Source organism: Erinaceus europaeus, chromosome 2 (genome assembly GCF_950295315.1).
Source record: "Erinaceus europaeus chromosome 2, mEriEur2.1, whole genome shotgun sequence".
Lineage (NCBI taxonomy): Eukaryota > Metazoa > Chordata > Mammalia > Eulipotyphla > Erinaceidae > Erinaceus > Erinaceus europaeus.
Window position 1 is genome coordinate 139,978,295 of NC_080163.1, and position 18,034 is coordinate 139,996,328.

The window sequence follows — 18,034 nt, forward strand, 5'->3', positions numbered from 1 at the left end:
GGGGTTGGGTGGGATGTGTGGTCACAAGAAGACAGTGAGGACAAACGGGTTAATGCACCCTGACCGATGACGGCTGACTGAATAGCAGGCGGGGGCACACGGCCCGGAGGCGGACTGCCCAGGGAAGGTACAAGGTCAGTCACGCCTCCTCGGGTGCGGGGGACCCGAGCGGCCATCGCCCAGTCTGACCCCTAGTCCCATAGGCCCTGTCGCACCAGCCACGAGCCGAGTGCTCTGAGATGGGCAGGGACAGGCCCGGTGCGCCCGTGGCCGCAGCTCGTCAGCCCCTCCCGCCCATCGGGCCATCGCCCTGGGCCGGGCCGCCTCACCTCGCGCGGGCGGCGGGCTCTTCGGCGTCTCGGAGGCTGTGCTGACCCTCTCCGGGCCGCGGCCGCCGCCGCCGCCGCCATCCTCATGCGTCAGCGTCGTGGCGTCATCACAGCGCGCGCTAGACGCCAAAACAAACCCGGGTTGCCGCCGGGGCGCGGCGGGGCGGGCTCTCCCGAGGGCTGGTCCCCGCTGTTGGCCGGGTTGCAAGTCAATCATTGCTTCTAGGCTGGGACAAGATCCCCCTCTGCGGGTTTGCGGGTATCTATACCTTTCAAAACACCTAGGCCTTGGGCTGGGAGTAACCCGTGTTAGAAAAAAGGGGGCCAGGGAGTCGGGCAGTGGCACAGCAGGTTAAGCGCACGCGGCGTAAACAAGACCGATGTAAGGATCCCTGGTTCGATCCCCCGGCTCCCCACCTGTAGGGGAGTCGCTTCACAAGTGGTGAAGCAGGTCTGAAAGTGTCTCTTCCTCTTGGTCTTCCCCTCCTCTCTCCATTTCTCTCTGTCCTATCCAACAACAACGACATCAATAATCACAAGGGCAACAAAAGGGAAAATAAAGAAAAAGGGGTCGGGAGGTGGCGCAGCGTGTTAAGCGCACATGGCGCGAAGCCAGAATAAGAATCCCGGTTCGAGCCACACGGCTCCCCACCTTCACAGGCGATGAAGCAGGTCTGAGGTGTCTTTCTTTTTTAATATTTTATTTATTAATCCCTTTTGTTGCCCTTGTTTTTTATTGTTGTAGTTATTATTGTTGTCGTCGTTGTTGTTTGATAGGACAGAGAGAAATGGAGAGAGGAGGGGAAGACAGAGAGGGAGAGAAAAGACAACAAAGGGCGAGAAAAAAGACACCTGCAGACCTGCTTCACCGCCTGTGAAGCAACTCCCCTGCAGGTGAGGAGCTGGGGGCTGGAACCGAGATCCTTCCGCAGGTCCTTGTGCTTCGTGCCACCTGAGCTTAACCTGCTGAGCTACCACCGCCCAACTCCCTGAAGATGTCTCTCTCTCCCCCTTTCTGTCTTCCCCTTCCCTCTCCATTTCTCTCTGTCCTATCCAACAACGACGACATCGATAACAACAATAATAATAACTACAACAACAAAACAAGGGCAACAAAAGGGGGGAAATCAATTAAAAAGGGGGGGGGGCTGAAAGTAATGGCAAGAGCTCTAGGTTCTGTTTCTTCTAGAGCCTTTGTGTTGGAAGTTGGGGAGCTGGGGGCTCCAGCCAGAGGCTCGAACCCGGATCCTTACACTGGCCCTTTCGCTTTGCGCTACCTGCGCTTAACCTGGAGCGCTACTGCCGGACACCCACAAACCTATTTTTAACTGCAATTAAAGTAATGTAGGTGCTCAGATGTGTTAAAATTGACCTCCATCACAGCGAAGTTACTTAACAGTTGATAAAGTTGTCGTGGAGTAACTTTTTTTATTGCTGCTACTGAATTTGTGTTTGTTTGTTTGTTTGACCAGAGCATTGCGCAGCTCTGGCTTATGGTGGTGCGGGGGATTGAACCTGGAACTTTGGAGCCTCAGGCATGAAAGTCTCTTTGCATAACCATTATGGTATCTACACTCCACCCTGTTTTTGTTTTGTTTTCTTTCTTTCTTTCTTTTTGCTGCTACTGAATTTAAGTGTATCCTGGGACTACAAATCAAGCAGATTTTTTAAAAATCAACTCTTAAAAAATGTATTTAAGAGCAAGGGAGATAGAACCAGAGCATCACCCCAGATATTGGGCATCTAACTTGAGGACTCATGCCTGAGAGTCCAGTACCCTATTCTCTGCACTCTGCACCACCTCTTGGGTAACTGAAGCAGATTATTTTATTTTTTAATTTTTATATATAAAAAGGAAACATTGACAAAAACCATAGGATAAGAGGGGTACAACTCCACACAATTCCCACCACCAGAACTCCATATTCCATCATCTCCCGATAGCTTTCCTATTCTTTATCCCTCTGGGAGTGTAGACCCAGAGTCATTATGGGGTACAGAAGGTGGAAGGTCTGGCTTCTGTAATTGCTTCCCTGCTGAACACGGTCATTGGCAGGTTGATCCATACTCCCAGCCTGTCTCTCTCTCTCCCTGATGGGGTGGGGTTCTGGGGAAGCAGGGCTCCAGGATACATTGGTGGGGTCGTCTGCCCAGGGAAGTCCGGTAGGTATCATGGTAGCATCTGGAACCTGGTGGCTGAAAAAAGTTAACATATAGAGCCAAACAAAAAAGACACCATAAAGTTCATAATGAAATAGTGTCTACTTAGACTTAGATACCCTCCTCACCTACTTCTATTATACTTCCCTCACTCACTCCAAAGCTAACATTATCAAAGTAAGGACTGCAAAAACTGAATAGGGCAAGAGACTGGCATACTTTAACAATGATTTTGTAGTCACTATCAAGCCATCCCATCAGCTGGGGCCCTAGTCGGGGAGTCCTGAGATTCCCATACAAACATGATGGTCCTAGACCTCGAATAAATCCCTCTCTCCACTGTTACTGGTCATCTCTATCAGATTTTTCTTTTAAAGTACTACTTGTAAGGACTTTCTCTCTCTCTCCTTCCCTTCCTCCCTCCCTCTCCTTTTTTTTCTTTTGAATAATGGATTCCTGGCAGTACGCCAGTACATTTTTTTTTGTTAAAGAAAAACCTGGAGTAGACAGCATAATGGTTTTGAAAACAGACTCTCATACCTGAGGCTAAAAAGTCCCAGGTTCAATCACCTGCACCATTATAAGCCAGAGTTGAGCAGTGCTTTGGTAGAAAAAAAAAATAAAGGGGGACTGGTGGTGGTGCACCTGGTTGAGTGCATATGTTACAGTGTACAAGGACCCAGGTTCAAGCCCCTGATCCCCATCTGCAGGGAGAAAGCTTCATGAGTGGTGAAGCAGGGCTGCAGGTATCTCTCTCTTTCTCCCCCTTCCCTCCCAATTTCTGGCTGTCTCTATCCAGTAAATATTTAGAAAAAATGTTAAAAGAAAATAAATAAATATAATAAATAATAAAAATTAAATAACACTTAAAGAAAATCTTTATTGGGGCTGGGTGATGGTGCACCAGGTTAAGCATAAGGACCCATGTTAGAATTCCTAAAGGCAAAAAAAAAGAAAACCTTTATTGTTTATATTTGATTTATTTCATATTAATGAGAGATGCAGAGAGAAGGACACAGAGAGAAACACTAGAGCACTGCTCAGCTCTGGCTGATGATGGTGCTGGGGATTGAACCTGAAACATCAGACTTCAGGCAAGAAAGTTTTGTTTTGTTTTTAATGTTTTTATTTATTATTATCTTTATTTTATTTATTTTGTAGCTATTATTGTTGTTGATGTCATTGTTGGATAGGACAGAGAGAAATGGAGAGAGGAGGGGAAGACAGAGAGGGGGAGAGAAAGATAGACACCTGCAGACATGCTTCACCGCTTGTGAGGTGACTCCCCCTTCAGGTGGGGAGCCGGGGGCTCGAACCAGGATTCTTACACTGGTCCTTGCGCTTTGCGCCATATGCGCTTAATCCACTGCGCTACTGCTTGGCTCCCAGAAAGTTTTTTTTAATGTTTTATTTTATTTAAATAGGTATACATTGGCCTCTGATAATTTTTTAAGATTTTATTTATTAATGAGAAAGGTTAAAGAAGAGAAAGATCCAGATATCACTCTGGATGTGCTGCTGGGGATTGAACTCAGGACCTCATGCTTTAGAGTCCAGTGCTTTATCCACTACACTATCTCCCAGACCACTGTCTTATTTTTTCCTATCTACTTATCTCTTCTTTCTTTACTTTTTTTTTGGCCAGAGCACTGCTCAGCTCTGGTTTATGGCAGTGTGGGGGACTCAACCTGGTACTTTAGAATCTCAGGCATGAGAGTCTCTTTGCTTAACCATTATGCTATACACCCACCCATTTGTTTGTTTGTTTCTTCCTTTCTCTCTCTCTGTTTCTTCTTCTTTTTTATACCAGAGCTCTGATTCATGGCAAGGTAGGGGATTGAACCTGGGACTTTAGAGCATCAAGCATATGAGTCTCTTTGCATAATCATTATGCTATCTCCCCTACCTCATTAAGCATTACCCCTGTAGGTGGGGAGAGGGGGCTTGAATTCAGGTCCTTGTGCACTGTAATATATGTGCTTAAATGCACTACCACCTGACCCCCATGACATTTTTTTTTCCCTCCAGGGTTATTGCTGGGGTTCGGTGACTGCACCATGAATCCACTGCTCCTGGAGGTTATTTATTTTTTAATATTTACTTATTTATTTATTCCTTTCTGTTGTCCTTGTATTTGTTATAGTTATTACTGTTATTGATGTTGTCATTGTTGGGTAGGACAGAGAGAAATGGAGAGAGGAGGGGAAGACAGAGAGGGGGAGAAGAAGATAGACACCTGCAGACCTGCTTCACAACCTGTGAAGCAAACCCCCTGCAGGTGGGGAGCCAGGGCTTGAACCAGGATCCTTACACGGGTTCTTGCACTTTGAGCCATATGAACTTAATCCGCTACACCACCGCCTGGCTCCCTGATTATATAACTTTTTAAAAATTATCTTTATCTATTGGATAGAGATAGAAATCTCTATTGGATAGAGAGGGGAGGGAGAAACAGAGAAGGAGAGGGGGAACAGGTAGTGGTGAACCTAGTTAAGCTCTCATAGTACTATGTTCAAGGACCCACACAAAGACCTGGGTTCGAGCCCCCACTCCCCACCTGCAAGGGAACGCTTCCCAAGTGGGGAAGCAGGTCTACAGATGTTTATATTTCTCTCCCTCTGTGATCCCCCTCCCCTCTTAATTTCTTTCTATCTTACTAAACAGTATGGAAGGAAAAAATAAAAGGGAAAAAGTGGCCTGGCTATCATGAGCTATGGATTTTTAGTACAGGCACTGAGCCTTAACAACAACCCTTTAGACAAAAAAAAAAAAAAAAAGGGAGTCGGGCGGTAGCACAGTGGTTAGACGCAGGTGGCGCAAAACACAAGGACCAGCATAAGGATCCTGGTTCAAGCCCCCGGCTCCCCACCTTCAGGGAAATTGCTTCACAGGCGGTGAAGCAGGTTTGCAGGTTTCTATCTTTCTCTCCAATTCTGTGTATCCCCCTCCTCTCTCCATTTCTCTGTCCTATCCTATCCCCCTCCTCTCTCCATTTCTCTCTGTCCTATCCAACAACAAAGACATAAATAACAACAACAATAAGTACAACAATAAAACAAGGGCAACAAAAATGGAAAATGAATAAACAATTTTTTTTAAAAAAGATTTTATTTATTTATTAATGAGAAAGATAGGAGGAGAAAGAAAGAACCAGACATCACTCTGGCACATGTGCTGCTGGGAATCGAACTCAGGACCTCATGCTTGAGAGTCCAAAGCTTTATCACTGCACCACCTCCCAGACCACAAACAAATATTTTTTTAAAAAAAGACAAAGAGACACCTGAAGCTTTCTCCCTGCAGGTGGGGACCAGGGGCTTGAACCCAGGTCCTTGCACACTGTAATGTGTGCACCACCTCCTGGTGGCCCCCTGTGATCACATCGCTACTGACATTTCCACAGCCATGTGACCTTAGGCATGGCATATTTCTTATCTTTATTTTTCCCACCTGTATGATGTGTGTCATAATCCTGACCCTACAGAGTTACGAGGTGTAATGGGGCTGATTGGGTTTACAAAATTTGCATTTTACAGACAGACAAAAAATTAATTCAATAGATATTTGTTGTACCCTTGCTATGGACAGGTACTAGTCTGGGCTCTGATGAAGAACATGAGTTCCTTGGGTTAAGAAGATATCGGGAGTCAGGTGGTAGCACAGCGGGTTAAGTGCACATGGCACAAAGCACAAGGACTGGCATAAGGATCTCGGTTCAAGCCCCCAGCTCCCCACCTGCAGAGGGGTCGCTTAACAGGTGGTGAAGCAGGTCTGCAGGTGTCTATCTTTCTCTCCCCCTCTCTCAATTTCTCTCTGTCCTATCTGACAAGATCAATAACAACAACAATAATAACAACAATGAAAAACAATAAGGGCAACAAAAGAGAAAAGTAAGGAAGAAAAGAAAGGAAGAAAGAAAGAAAGAAGAAGAAAGAAAGGAAGAAAGAAAGAAAGAGGAAGAAAGAAAAAGAAAAAAAAGATGTTATACGGGGCCTGGCTGTAGTGCAGCAGTTAAGCACAAATGGCATGAAGCACAAGGACTGGGACTGGCTCAAAAATCATGGTTTGAGACCCTGGCTCCCCACCTGCAGGGGGTCACTTCACAAGCAGTGAAGCAGGTCAACAGGTGTCTATTTTTCCCCCCTCTGTCTTCTCTCTCATCCAACAACAACAACAACAGCAATGACAACAACAGTAATAACAACAAGGGCAACAAAAATGGTAAAAATAACCTCCATGAGCAGTGGATTCCTAGTATAGGCAGCAAGCCCCAGCAATAACCCTGGAGGCAAAAAAAAGAAGAAAAAGAAAGTATGTTACTATACAGTGAACTGCTTAGGACACCTAGACCCCAGCCTTGCCACCAAACAATGAACCTGTTCCATGTCTGCATAACTCCTAATGTGAGAAACACCATCACCATGATGCTCTGGCCTGGACAACTGAATCCAGGGCCCAGTTTGGCTATCAGCCGACTACTCTTCTCCAGCTCTGGGATAAAATACATAAAGCTCTTAAGCCCCTGGCAAGAGAGGAGATTCTGTCCCCATCCCCCTACAGACACCATGCCACTCAATTCCAGGGACTTATGGAGTAAAACCAGGGGAAAGTAGGTCACAGCAGGAGGATGGTAATCCCCTGATGACTGGTCAGAGCAGTCAAGCCTTGTTTCTGGAAGCAGGCTTCCAATCAAGTCAAAAGGTTGGTATCTGGAGCCCCAATACCATCCCTCCTGATAATATATCCAGGTTAAATGACACATTTTCCACACTTAGTCCAAGCTCTTGGTATCTATAACACTTTCAAGAGATACTTTTATTCCACATGTTCCCACAAGTAGACTCTTTACTTCCAACCCCAGACTGGGCATTAGAGACACAAAGAAGACCCTAAGGAATCCATGGTGGGGAATTCTGATCTGCACCTAGATAATAACAAGCATGCGTTAATTGTATGGAGACAGTGTGATGTGATGTCAGAGGGAATATTTCCTGGAGGTGATGCTGGCCAACAAATAGGAACTCACTATGAGAAAATGTATTCTGAACATGGATAAAAGATAAATAAAAACCCAAAAAAATGAGGTCAGGTGGTATTGCACCAGGGTAAGCACATGTTATCATGTGCAAGGACCTGGGGTTCAAGGCCCGTTCCCCACCTGTATCTGTGTGTCTGGGGGAGGGTTAACACTTCAAAAATGAATTCAATAGATATTTTGAGTGGCAAACCAGGTCTGCAGGTGTTTTATCTCTTTAAAAAAATTTTTTTTAATCTTTTTTTTTTTTTTAAACATTTTATTTTATTTTATTTTTTAATTTTTTTTTAATATTTATTTTCTTTATTTATTCCCTTTTGTTGCCCTTGTTGTTTTATTGTTGTAGTTATTATTGTTGTTGTCGTTGTTGGATAGGACAGAGAGAAATGGAGAGAGGAGGGGAAGGCAGAGAGGAGGAGAGAAAGATAGACACCTGCAGACCTGCTTCACCGCCTGTGAAGCCACTCCCCTGCAGGTGGGGAGCCGGGGTTCGAACCGGGATCCTTATGCCGGTCCTTGTGCTTTGCGCCACCTGCGCTTAACCCGCTGCGCTACAGCCCGACTCCCTTTTTTTAATCTTTTTTTAAAAGAAACTTTTTTTTTTTTCCCTTTTGTTGCCCTTGTTTATCATCGTTGTTGTTATTGCTGTTGTTATTGGTTAGGACAGAGAGAAATTGAGGGAGAGTGAGGCAGAGAGGGGGAGAGAAAGATAGATACCTGCAGACCTGCTTCACCTCCCTGAAGTGACCCCCCTGCAGGTGGGGAGCTGGGGGCCTGAACTCCGATCCTTACCCCGGTCCTTGGGCTTGGTGCCATGTGCACTTAACCCGCTGTGACACCGCCCGGCTTCCTAAAAATCTTTTAAATCAATTTATTATTGGACAGAGATGACAGAAATTGTCTTATCCAATAAAATAGAAAGAAAAAGAAAGAAGGAAGGAAGGAAGGGAAAATAGAAAGAGGGAGTCGGGCGGTAGCGCAGCGGGTTAAGCGCACATGGCACAAAGCACAAGGATGGGTGTAAGGAAGCCGGTTCGAGTCCCCGGCTCCGCACCTCTAGGGGAGTCGCTTGACAGGCGGTGAAGCAGGTCTGCAGGTGTCTCTCTTTCTCTCCCCCCCCCCCCCCCCGTCTTCCCATTTCTCTTTGTCCTATCTAACAATGACGACATCAATAACAACAACTACAACGACAACAACAAAAAGGAAAATAGATAAATATAAAAAAATAATAATAAAAGATAGAAAGGAGGAAGGAAAAAATAACCACGGGGAATAGATTTATAGTGTTGGCACCAAGCCCCAGCAATAACCCTGGTGGCAAATAAACAAATAGCTGACCTTTTTGAAAATTTTAGTTATCACTATGGGGGGACCTGGGAGTTTTGTTTTGATTTTTGTTTTTTCCATGAATTTTCTTTCTCAGGTGATTTGAAAAGATGAATAATGATTAGATTAAGGAAATCCAGGGATAAAAAGCCTAGGTGAATGACCCAGGAGGTGGCACAGTAGCTACAGCCTTGAACTTCAAAGCATAAGGTCCCAAGTTCAACCTGTGGCATCATATGTGCTAGAGTGATGCTCTACTTCTTATTCTTGTTTTCTTTCCATGAGGATGATCAATGGCTCCTTATACACCCCATACCCCACACTTTCACCCCGCTTCCAGAAAGCCTTCTAGAATAATTTTACCTCCATGCTGCTTACTACCTCTTCTCAAAGAATGTTTGTGGAAACCAGAAACCAGAGGAACCCTCATTATGATCTCAGTTTCTATAGCTCCAGGTCACCTTAGGGACCTGAATATAGCCTCCAACTGGAACCTTCCATCTTTTGAAATAGGTTCCTCTCAAAATTAGGACTCCAGAGAGAGAGAGAGAGGATGGAACACTTAGTCTGAGCTGTTTCTTGAAGGCTAAATTCACTGTTCAGCACAGCAAGGAGGTGAGATTATGGGGTACCTGGATACAGAAATAAGTAGAATAAAGCAAGGAGGGAAGTGGATCATCTGGAGGTAAGGAATATGCTGATGAGAAAGAGTGGACTGATTTTTTTTGGGGGGGTGGTTACTCTACAATCTGGGAGTCAGGATATGAAGTGAAGTCGGTCCAGGAGGTTTTTAGTCTGGTAGGACAAAGAAAGGATGTGCATTCCAGCAGATCCAGGATGACAACTAAAGCTCTTGGCACCTGCACGCAATGGAAAGCTCTATGCACCCCCTGGGAATGAGTGTTTGTAAGAAGAAAGACTGAGTCCCCTGTGATGGCCTTTGGCCCCACCCACCCCATCTTAGGAGATCAACTCAGAAGGCCTCCACCCCCAAGGAAGCAGGCTGTAGCCAGAAGAAAGGAAGGAGCTTAGTACAAATATAAATACCTTTAATGAAAGCTGAGAATACTCTGCAGAGCCCCGATGGCAGCTGCCAGAGTCAGAGCAGAAATTGTTAGGCCAGAGGCCCCAGGAGACAGGCAAGTGCCAAAGCGGCTGCCAGCAAAGAGGGTGTAGGAACTGGGGTGGCTGTAGGTGCTGCTCCCCGCAGGGTCTCCTGGTTGGTCTCAGGACCTGCGCCATGCTCCCGAACACGCACTGAGGCACCACACAGAGTGTGCAAGTTATCAGGGTGTGGGGCCCGGCGAGCTTCTTGCTGTAGTGACTCCCACACAGCAGCTGCCTCCTCCGGGCAGCCTGACAGGACTCGTGAGGCACAGGTGTGGAAATCATTCCAAGACCTGTTAAGGGAATGGGAGTTAGGAAAAGGAGATGGAGTGAACAAGTTTTGGAATGGGAAGGAAGAGGTTTAGTCTTTTAGGATGGCAGGGGTTTGTTTGGGCTGCTGCCCTCACATGTGCTCGTACCTGCAGACAGTCTCCAGCTCACCTCCATGGCCCATACTGTCTCCCAAACGGATGAGACATTCAGCAAAGCCCTGGTATATGTTGTCACAGTGACCTGGGCCCTCTGTAGCTGCTGCCAGGGGAGATACAAGGGCTGGTGATGGGGGTGGAGAATGGTTAATAGGAGGAGTTGGCCCACCCCAGGCCCCAAGGGCTTGTTTGCTTAGATGTGCTCTGGGGACATGACTCAGCATGAATGGGGAACCCCAGGGAACAAGAAGACTACCTGCCTATGTTGGTTTTTAGGTGAAACTGCCATGTTATGCGCTAGGGTTAAGAGGCATTGAATCCCAAGAGTCTGCTCTGCTCTGAGCTTCTGGTGTTCCAGGTTGGTGATGGTTCAAGTGAAAGACTCAGCACAAAGTGAAGGAGAACAAGGTCTGGGGCCACAGGCCCCCAGCACTATCCATTAGTGGCTCTATAACCTCAACAAGTTTTGTACTGTCCTCTTATCCCATCCCCAAAGACAAGTGTTTTAAAGCAGGTAGGGCAGGGTAGAAGGGGTCAGGATTCATGCCAGAACCTAACAGAGGAACTTGGAGATCCCATGGCTAGTTTAGGAAGAAGTGTCTTCCAGAGATCATTTCTTTTTTTAAATCAAAATAGGGGCTGGAGAATTTTGGGATCTTCCTACAATTAGGGCTCTGTTCACACTTCACAATACATCCTGAAGCCACTAGTACTTTATCCCTCCCCTGGACCCACTGAACCTCTTCTTCACTCTAGCTTCCATACACTCTGAACCCCACTTGAGAGGAGGGTATGTGTCCATGGATGGTTTCACTTACCGAGTGGCAGCAGCAGCAGCAGCAGCAGCCCCAGTGTACCGGGTGGTTGCCGGCAACAGCGGCAGCAGCAACAGCGCATCATCCCCAGCTGGGAGCCTACTGCCACTGCAAGCAGCTTTGGAGCACAACCCTCTGGCCCAGCCTCCACAAGGAGGGACTGTGATTGGGTGGGGATGAGGGGGTGGGGCTCTGAAATCAGCAGGTAGCCCCACCCCTTACCCAGATTAGCAAAGGAGATGAGGAATTCCCAAAAGGAGCAGAGTTACAGGGGTATAGGTTGATGGTGAGTTAACATCTGTGTTATTTACCCAGAGTTGAAGAGGGGACATCTGGGAAGGTAGCTTTGCAAATGAGGATGAGGGCAAGGTGGGTTGGCCAAGACAGCTCCACTTTGGGAGAAGCAATGGGACAGGGAAAAGAAGGTAGTTATCAAAGTCAAAACAAAGACACACCCAAAGCACATATATGTCATTTTATTCCAAAAAGCATTTAATTGATTTTCTCAAGGTTTTCAAAAACAAAAAGATCCAAATAAAGAGGTAAAAAGGAAAGTGGAAAATTCAACTCAAGTGGTGTCACAATCTTAGGGTTTGTGCTCCAGGCATGGTTGAACCCAAGAAGGCCCAATACCCACCCTGGGCCCAACCTATACCTGCTGGTTATCACAACCTCTGCTCCCCATCGTCAAATACCCCAGAGATGGGAGCATGAGCAGGTAAAGGGCAGACAATAACCCTGACTTGGGCTAGGATTGTCTGCTGGCCTTTAGTGCCACCCTATCTCTAGACAAAGCAGGCTTAATTAAGGGAGACTGGGGGTCACAAGGCCATGCAGCATGAGGCTGAGACGCCGGGCTGTTTTGCCAAGTGAGTTGTGTGGTTCGGCTTGCAGGAACTGGAAGAGCTTCTGGCGCACCTGAGCCATGACGGAGCCCATATGATCCCGAGTGATGGGGTCACTATGGTCCAGATGCATCACAGCCTCCTCCAGGTAGCTGGGGATAGAGAAAGGGACAGAGCAAAGATAGGTACCAGCAGAAGACAGGAGCGCCCTCTGGTGGCATTGAGGTCCAGAGGGACTGCTAACAAGGGAGACCTCCAAATCTGAGATGGGTTGGGATAATTGGGATTAGTGGGAAAAATTATAGGGAGTCAGACACAAGCAGGCAACTCTACTTTGAACTGACCCCCCACACACACCACCTCCATCTAAGTCTGTGTCCTGGCCCCTGAATACACCTACTCACCTAAGCTTCAGGTCAGTTCTAGTGCCAAGATCAGAAGCCAACTGCTGAATGAGGGAAAGGAGCACTGGCTGGGAGAGTGGGCATGGTGGCTGTCCAAAAACCTGGCCTGGGTCCACAGTTTCACACACGTAAAGCACCAGGTTCAGATCAGCAGCTGTCAGAGCCTGCAGAGAGAACATTGTTTATAGTCACTGTAAATATGATTGCCTGCTTGTCTGGCTGTGTGGCCTAGCAGAAGACCACAGGGTCAGGTACTCAGGGCTCAGGGGATGGTGTTCAGGGGCCCAGGGAAAACACTGTAATACTGTGTTAGTCATTCCAGGTTACAAAAGGTTTCCTGAGAAGTAGAAGTAGAAAGGACTCCCCATCCATTTTGTAAAATAACATGTCATCAACAGAAAGAAAGAAAAAGACTCAAGACAGAGGGAAAAATAGAAGAAATGGCTCAGAGGCCAATAAGATCCAAGAAGAGTACATAGGACCAGACTGGCTCAAGCTTGATGGGTAGAATGGAATGTATGCTGGGTGAATCCTGCAAGGAAACACAACCCTCACAAGGGCCTAATGTTTGGCATACCTGCTGGAAGGCCTGATTGAGGTGGCCCTGCTGCAACAGCTGCAGAATATGGGCTTGCTGGGCCTGGCAGTCGAGGTGAGCAGTAGGAACAGGCGTGCCAGCAGCTGAGCGCATGGCCTGCATGATGCTAGAGGTGACAGCAGCCTGCTGCTCCTTGAGTGCGACACTCACCTCTCCCTTAACAATGCGCTGTACCTGTGCTAAAATCGACTCCTGCAAGCTGCAAAGGGAAGCAAGGGAGATGAGGATGAGGTAACGGGAGAGTTCAGTCTGCCCTTTCCAAAGCCACCACCTTGTCCAGCTCCCTGCTCACATACCTGCCCACAGCCACATGCAACTGATGCTGCACTTCTGCCCGAACGCTGCTGGATACAGTGGCTGCCATCTGCTCAGTGGCCCCCTGCAGTGTGCTGACCAGGCCCCGCAGCTGGGCTAACACAGGCTCACGTGCCTCCTGTTCCCGTGCCTTCCGGCTCTTCATATGGCTCTCTAGCTGCTGCAAGTCTGAGAGGACACCACGGTGGCCATGAGGGGGCAGTAAGGAGAAATGGGACATTTCATCCCACCCTGGGACATAGGCCCTCACTCACATTCCTGTGTGCCCAGTTGGAAGCTGTCATTGATCTGTTGGAACATAGCCTGGCAGCTCTTTTCAAAGGCAGGCAGCACCACACTCTGGAAAGCTTCACGGTAGGCGGCCTGCATTGGCCCCTGTAACGTGTCTGCAGCTGCTCGAGCGATGGCATCTGTCAAGTTCTAGACATAAAGGGAGGAGCTGAGTTCAAAGCCTGAGCTCAAGTTGGTCTGACCAGGCCCACAAGGCACAACCTCCCTCATTTTGGTTCTTATAGCACCTTGGATTTGAGCAATTTGGAGATATTTTCTTTCACACTACCCTCCACAGCTGTGAGTTTGGTAGTCACTGAGCTACTCAGTTGGCTTGCCACGGGTTCCAGACTCCGAGAGACACCTGGGTTATGGTTAGAAGGGAGAGGTGGAATCACGAAAAGAAGCTTGACAGGTAGGGGGCGAGCCCACCCAGAAATCTTGATACAAAACTCACACGGAGGCACTGTTTTCTTGATCTCATCCCGTATGCTGCGCTCCAGTCGCCCAGCCACAGCTGAAGACAATGCTTGGGACAGCTGCTGTGTCAGTTGCTCCTGCAGCTGCCCACCTCGCTGCTGCCCCTCAGCTAATGCCCGCTCCAACCGCCGCTCTGCACTATAGCTAAGGAAGAGGCCTGGACCAAGTGCCATTCCTTCCCAGCCCAGGAATGCTGCTACTGTGGCCCCCACCCATATTAGACTATGCCACCACAAGGATACGCTCCTGCTCATGCCGTGACTCTAAAGCACGTTCTACGTGGCCTGTGACAGTGCTCTGAAGGCCTTCAAGCTGGGTACACAAACGCTGAAGCAGTTCTTCTTGGTTGTGTCGTAGCTCTGCCAGCTCCCTTTGCTGTTGCCAAATTAGTGCTGGCCAGTCTTCTGGGGGCTCTGCCACCTGCCAGCAGCACTGTTACTTGTTATTTGCCCCTCCCATCTCCACACATTAAACTGAGAACATCCCTAAGCCCTTCCCCACCCTCACAGGGAAGAGCTCAGAAACAGAAAGGGTGTTTGTCTACTCACCTGGTGCTCTGTGAGCCGGGCCGCCACAGCTGAATCCCTATCATAGGTAAGAAGCACCTCAGGTCATGCCAGGCAAGCAGTCCAGGGCCCACCCCACTCTCTGGCACCAATTTCTCTGCCTACCCATCATCCTTCTTGCCCTTCCTTTTGAGCTTGGGTGATGCACGAGGGGATCCCTTGGTCTTCCAGTCCTTAGTAGGCATCCTTGGAGTGGAAACTTTGGTGCCAAAGCCCCCTGTGACAGAAGCAAGACTGGCCACCTCTTCATCATGGTCACTGTGGCAAGAAGGGGGAAAGGGATAAACATCTATTCACTTGGTGACCCTTCCTCCTAAAAGGACTAATTCATTGTAGGGTGGTGCCTACCTTTGCTCGGCACTAGCGTCCTGACTGTCATGTTGCTGTAGCAAGTGATAAGGTGGTCGGTGGAAAGCCAAGCTCTTGTGCTTTTCCTGGAGGCCATTCCTAGGGCTGTAGGGAACCAGAGCAATTCAGCAGTGGATGACTCTATTTGAACCCTCCCTGTCAGCAATTATATTCCCAAACTCCTTACCTCTCTGCCAGACTGCTGCAGGTCTCACGAGTAATGTCTGGAGCCGTAGGCCAAACTTGACTGTCAGAGGTTGTGGCTTCCTGGGTCAAGGCTGCCTCCAAAAGGGAGGGGGTTTTATGTCGGTCCCCATCCCCAGAGCTTCCATCCAGGCCAAGCTGGGGACCAAGCTCAGGCCCTGGCCGGGGTCGAGGAGATAGCAGGTGTAGTGCCGAGGCAGCTGAGGCCATACTGTCTGGTTCAAGGCCCTCAGGAGCAGAGGAACCAAAGCCTCGAGATAGGGCCTCCGATGCAATCTCAGGGATATCCTGGGACAGGGCAGTGGAAGCTGAGGAGATAACATCAGGGGAGCGGGTGCGGCTGGGGGAAGCCTGGGGAAGCCCCAGGGGCTCCACTTCTTGCAGCTCCAGGGACAGTGTAGAGGCAGTAGAAGGTACCTGAGATGGGCCAAAAAATGAGGGCTTAGGTAAAGGGAAGGAAACGGGTGGGGGAATATCGAGATGAGGCAGTAGCATTTGTAAGTGATATGATGGAACACTGGTGGATAGGGATGCAGGTGAAAATTAGCCATAGCCTAGGGGAGAGGAGAGGCTTGAAACTGGCCTTGAGGGAACACAGAAGTTGAGTGACCTCCGATGAAGCAGAGACCACCTGAGGCGAAGCAGCACCAGTAAGCAGGGTGCTGTGGGAGGAGACTTGGCAAACTTTCCCAACCATCCATCCACCTGCTACTCTGTACCACACACACACACCTGTCCAGGCCCCTTAGGAGTCAATTTGTCGGCTGGGCTTGGGAGCAGGCCGGGTAGCAGGCCACGTGGGCTTGCCTGTAGGCTGTTGCTATTCACTGTCAGACTGCCATCCAGCTGCAGTTTAGGGCTCAACGTCAGCTCCTCAGGTGGCCTGGTGACAGGAAGGCTAAGGTGTCATCATCCAAAGCATCATCTAGTACCAGCCCATCATGCCCAACTTTGCCCCATGCACCTCACCTGGGCAAGGAGGGATCTGCAGCTGAGGTGCTGCTCATAGCAGACACAGCCGTAAGAGAGGAGCTACTGCTGCTGTTATTACTGCTGCTACTGCTGGGGGATGCGGCAATCTGTGGAGATGTAGAGAATAAGGGTTGTGGCTTGTGGGTGAGGCACACCAGGTCCCCAGCCCTTAATCCCACACCCTTCCCTGGCACACACCTGCTGCAGAGAGGTGCTTGGTGTCATGAAAGCATCAGGAGTCATCAGCTTAGGCTTGGTCTCACTGCTTAGACTGAGGAAGTCAGCAGGAGCAGGCAGCTCCACAATACGTCGGAGGTCAGGCTGAGAGTCATGAGTGCCAGATCCCAGACCTTCAGAGCCCATTTCAGACCGAGACTCTCCAAATGCTGTGGGAAGAACTGCCTCTTGAGTCAGATCTCAGACCCTGTCAGTCTAATCTGCTTCTCTCCCCTTCCCTGGCCCCTACTCACCAAAGTCCTCATGGGCATTGTGAGTGGGGAGTGGGGCCACCACATCAGGGTTCAGCTGTGGCTGGAAGCGGATCTGCACATCCTGCAGTGCCCTGAAGGAAGAGACAGAAGAGACTGGAAGAAGGCTCCAAGGGGCCAGAGACAGTAGAGTGGGGAGAGGCATACAAGGCACAGGTGGGCCTCCCCAGCACACTCACTTAGTATGCACACAGAAGAGCTTGATGAGAACACCAGCTGCAGACTCCATGGCACTGGTTCCATGGGTCCCATCTGCAAGGACAGTGTAGCAACTGAGTCCCTGGAACTCTTGGTTCTCCCACAGCACTCCACACACCAACATACAGCCCCGACCATGAACAGCTCACCAGCTCCTAGGCTGTCATTCTCCTCCTCAGCAGGCAACACCTCGGTGTGCCTCAGCCGGCAGCGACTCACAACCTGAATGCCAAAGCTCAGCACAGGGTGGGTGAGTAAGAACTCAGAGATGGAACTGAAGCAAGCACGGCCCTCTTCCTGGTTCTGCAGCAGTTCCATCACATAGAGGACCTGCACAGGCAGCATTCCTGGCTGAGTTCTGAGCCATGAGGACTGTGGCTATGCCACACACGCACCCCTACCTCTCCCAAGATATCGGCTCTGCCAGATACCTGGCTGCTGCCTACCTTCCGTTGCACATCACTGAGAATCAGGTATTCAGCTGAGAGATCCAGGCAAACCTTGAGGCTGGGGGGCACATTCACGGAGCTGAAGATATCTGGAGAGAAGCTGGGGGAGTTGCAAGGTAGGATGAATGAGACTGAAAGGGTAGAAAGAACTCATGTTTGTGATTCAGAGGGTGGTGTGGTGGATAAAGCATTGGATTATTCTCAAGAATAAAGTGAATTGCCAAGTCTGATCCCTGGAATTTCACATGCCAGAGTTATGCTCTAGTTCTCTTTCTCTCCTTTTTTTTTTTCTTTTAAGAGTTGGAATTCATGTTCTCAACTCTAATGCCCCTACCCAGTCCTCTAGCCCCTATTCACCGAATGGTTTGCAGGCAGGTCCAAGACACCGTGCACCACATTTTCAGCTCACGATTCTGGTCAGCACCAGTAATAAGGAACCTCCAAAAAGGAACCCTACAAAGAAGCAAGGAACTGAATAGCTGGCTGAGGCTCCTGTCGGGAGTTCACGGCCCAGCCTACCATGTGCCTGCCTGCCCACTCACTCACTCAGGGTCCTGTTTCTTGTGGTTGTCACAGAATAGGAGGCAGGAGAGGGGTCGTCCATCATGAGGCTTCCACTCATGCAGACACCTACAGGCAGGTAAATGAGGGATGTGAGTGAGTTACCTGGTCCCCTAGTGGGGAGAACCTGGCCCGC

General features: G+C 48.9%; 3 protein-coding genes and 1 long non-coding RNA gene across 10 annotated transcripts in view; 1 reads left to right on the forward strand and 3 right to left on the reverse strand.

Moving 5' to 3' along the window:
• The window catches only part of PSKH1 (protein serine kinase H1), a 42,036-nt gene extending 41,582 nt beyond the window's left edge, over positions 1 to 454 (reverse strand). The window contains exon 1 of the mRNA XM_007517719.3: positions 330 to 454. The gene's annotated coding sequence lies outside the window, so the exon portion shown is untranslated. The remainder of the gene's footprint in view (positions 1 to 329) is intronic.
• Positions 1 to 18,034, forward strand: part of LOC132536756 (uncharacterized) — a 27,051-nt gene continuing 9,017 nt past the window's right edge. Inside the window, exon 1 of the long non-coding RNA XR_009548271.1 lies at positions 1 to 134. This is a non-coding gene — a long non-coding RNA (uncharacterized LOC132536756). The remainder of the gene's footprint in view (positions 135 to 18,034) is intronic.
• On the reverse strand, positions 9,883 to 11,300 carry NRN1L (neuritin 1 like). Of its 2 annotated transcripts, none has more exons than XM_060185297.1 (3): positions 11,204 to 11,300; positions 10,377 to 10,488; positions 9,883 to 10,250 (listed from the first exon to the last, which is right to left on the reverse strand). In XM_060185297.1, the coding sequence occupies exons 1-3, from the start codon at positions 11,283 to 11,285 to the stop codon at positions 9,965 to 9,967; spliced, it is 480 nt and encodes a 159-aa protein (XP_060041280.1). In that variant the 5' UTR covers positions 11,286 to 11,300; the 3' UTR covers positions 9,883 to 9,964. The 2 variants fall into 2 exon arrangements, with proteins under 2 accessions (XP_060041280.1, XP_007517782.1); XM_007517720.2 differs by having other exon boundaries at positions 10,377 to 10,509.
• EDC4 (enhancer of mRNA decapping 4) overlaps positions 11,661 to 18,034 on the reverse strand; it is a 16,658-nt gene continuing 10,284 nt past the window's right edge. For 3 of the 6 annotated variants that reach the window (XM_060185293.1, XM_060185290.1, XM_060185294.1), the window contains 21 exons: positions 17,884 to 17,967; positions 17,695 to 17,808; positions 17,335 to 17,437; positions 17,038 to 17,218; positions 16,870 to 16,942; positions 16,673 to 16,764; positions 16,401 to 16,600; positions 16,200 to 16,309; positions 15,963 to 16,113; positions 15,214 to 15,647; positions 15,027 to 15,131; positions 14,784 to 14,936; positions 14,661 to 14,697; positions 14,355 to 14,532; positions 14,090 to 14,245; positions 13,881 to 13,996; positions 13,617 to 13,782; positions 13,344 to 13,530; positions 13,027 to 13,246; positions 12,450 to 12,613; positions 11,661 to 12,197 (listed from right to left, as the gene is read on the reverse strand). In XM_060185293.1, the coding sequence (XP_060041276.1) occupies positions 12,005 to 12,197; positions 12,450 to 12,613; positions 13,027 to 13,246; positions 13,344 to 13,530; positions 13,617 to 13,782; positions 13,881 to 13,996; positions 14,090 to 14,245; positions 14,355 to 14,532; positions 14,661 to 14,697; positions 14,784 to 14,936; positions 15,027 to 15,131; positions 15,214 to 15,647; positions 15,963 to 16,113; positions 16,200 to 16,309; positions 16,401 to 16,600; positions 16,673 to 16,764; positions 16,870 to 16,942; positions 17,038 to 17,218; positions 17,335 to 17,437; positions 17,695 to 17,808; positions 17,884 to 17,967 (3,217 nt within the window). In that variant the 3' untranslated portion in view covers positions 11,661 to 12,004. The remainder of the gene's footprint in view (positions 12,198 to 12,449; positions 12,614 to 13,026; positions 13,247 to 13,343; positions 13,531 to 13,616; positions 13,783 to 13,880; positions 13,997 to 14,089; positions 14,246 to 14,354; positions 14,533 to 14,660; positions 14,698 to 14,783; positions 14,937 to 15,026; positions 15,132 to 15,213; positions 15,648 to 15,962; positions 16,114 to 16,199; positions 16,310 to 16,400; positions 16,601 to 16,672; positions 16,765 to 16,869; positions 16,943 to 17,037; positions 17,219 to 17,334; positions 17,438 to 17,694; positions 17,809 to 17,883; positions 17,968 to 18,034) is intronic. The other 3 variants (XM_016185846.2, XM_060185292.1, XM_060185291.1) reach the window with 3 other exon arrangements.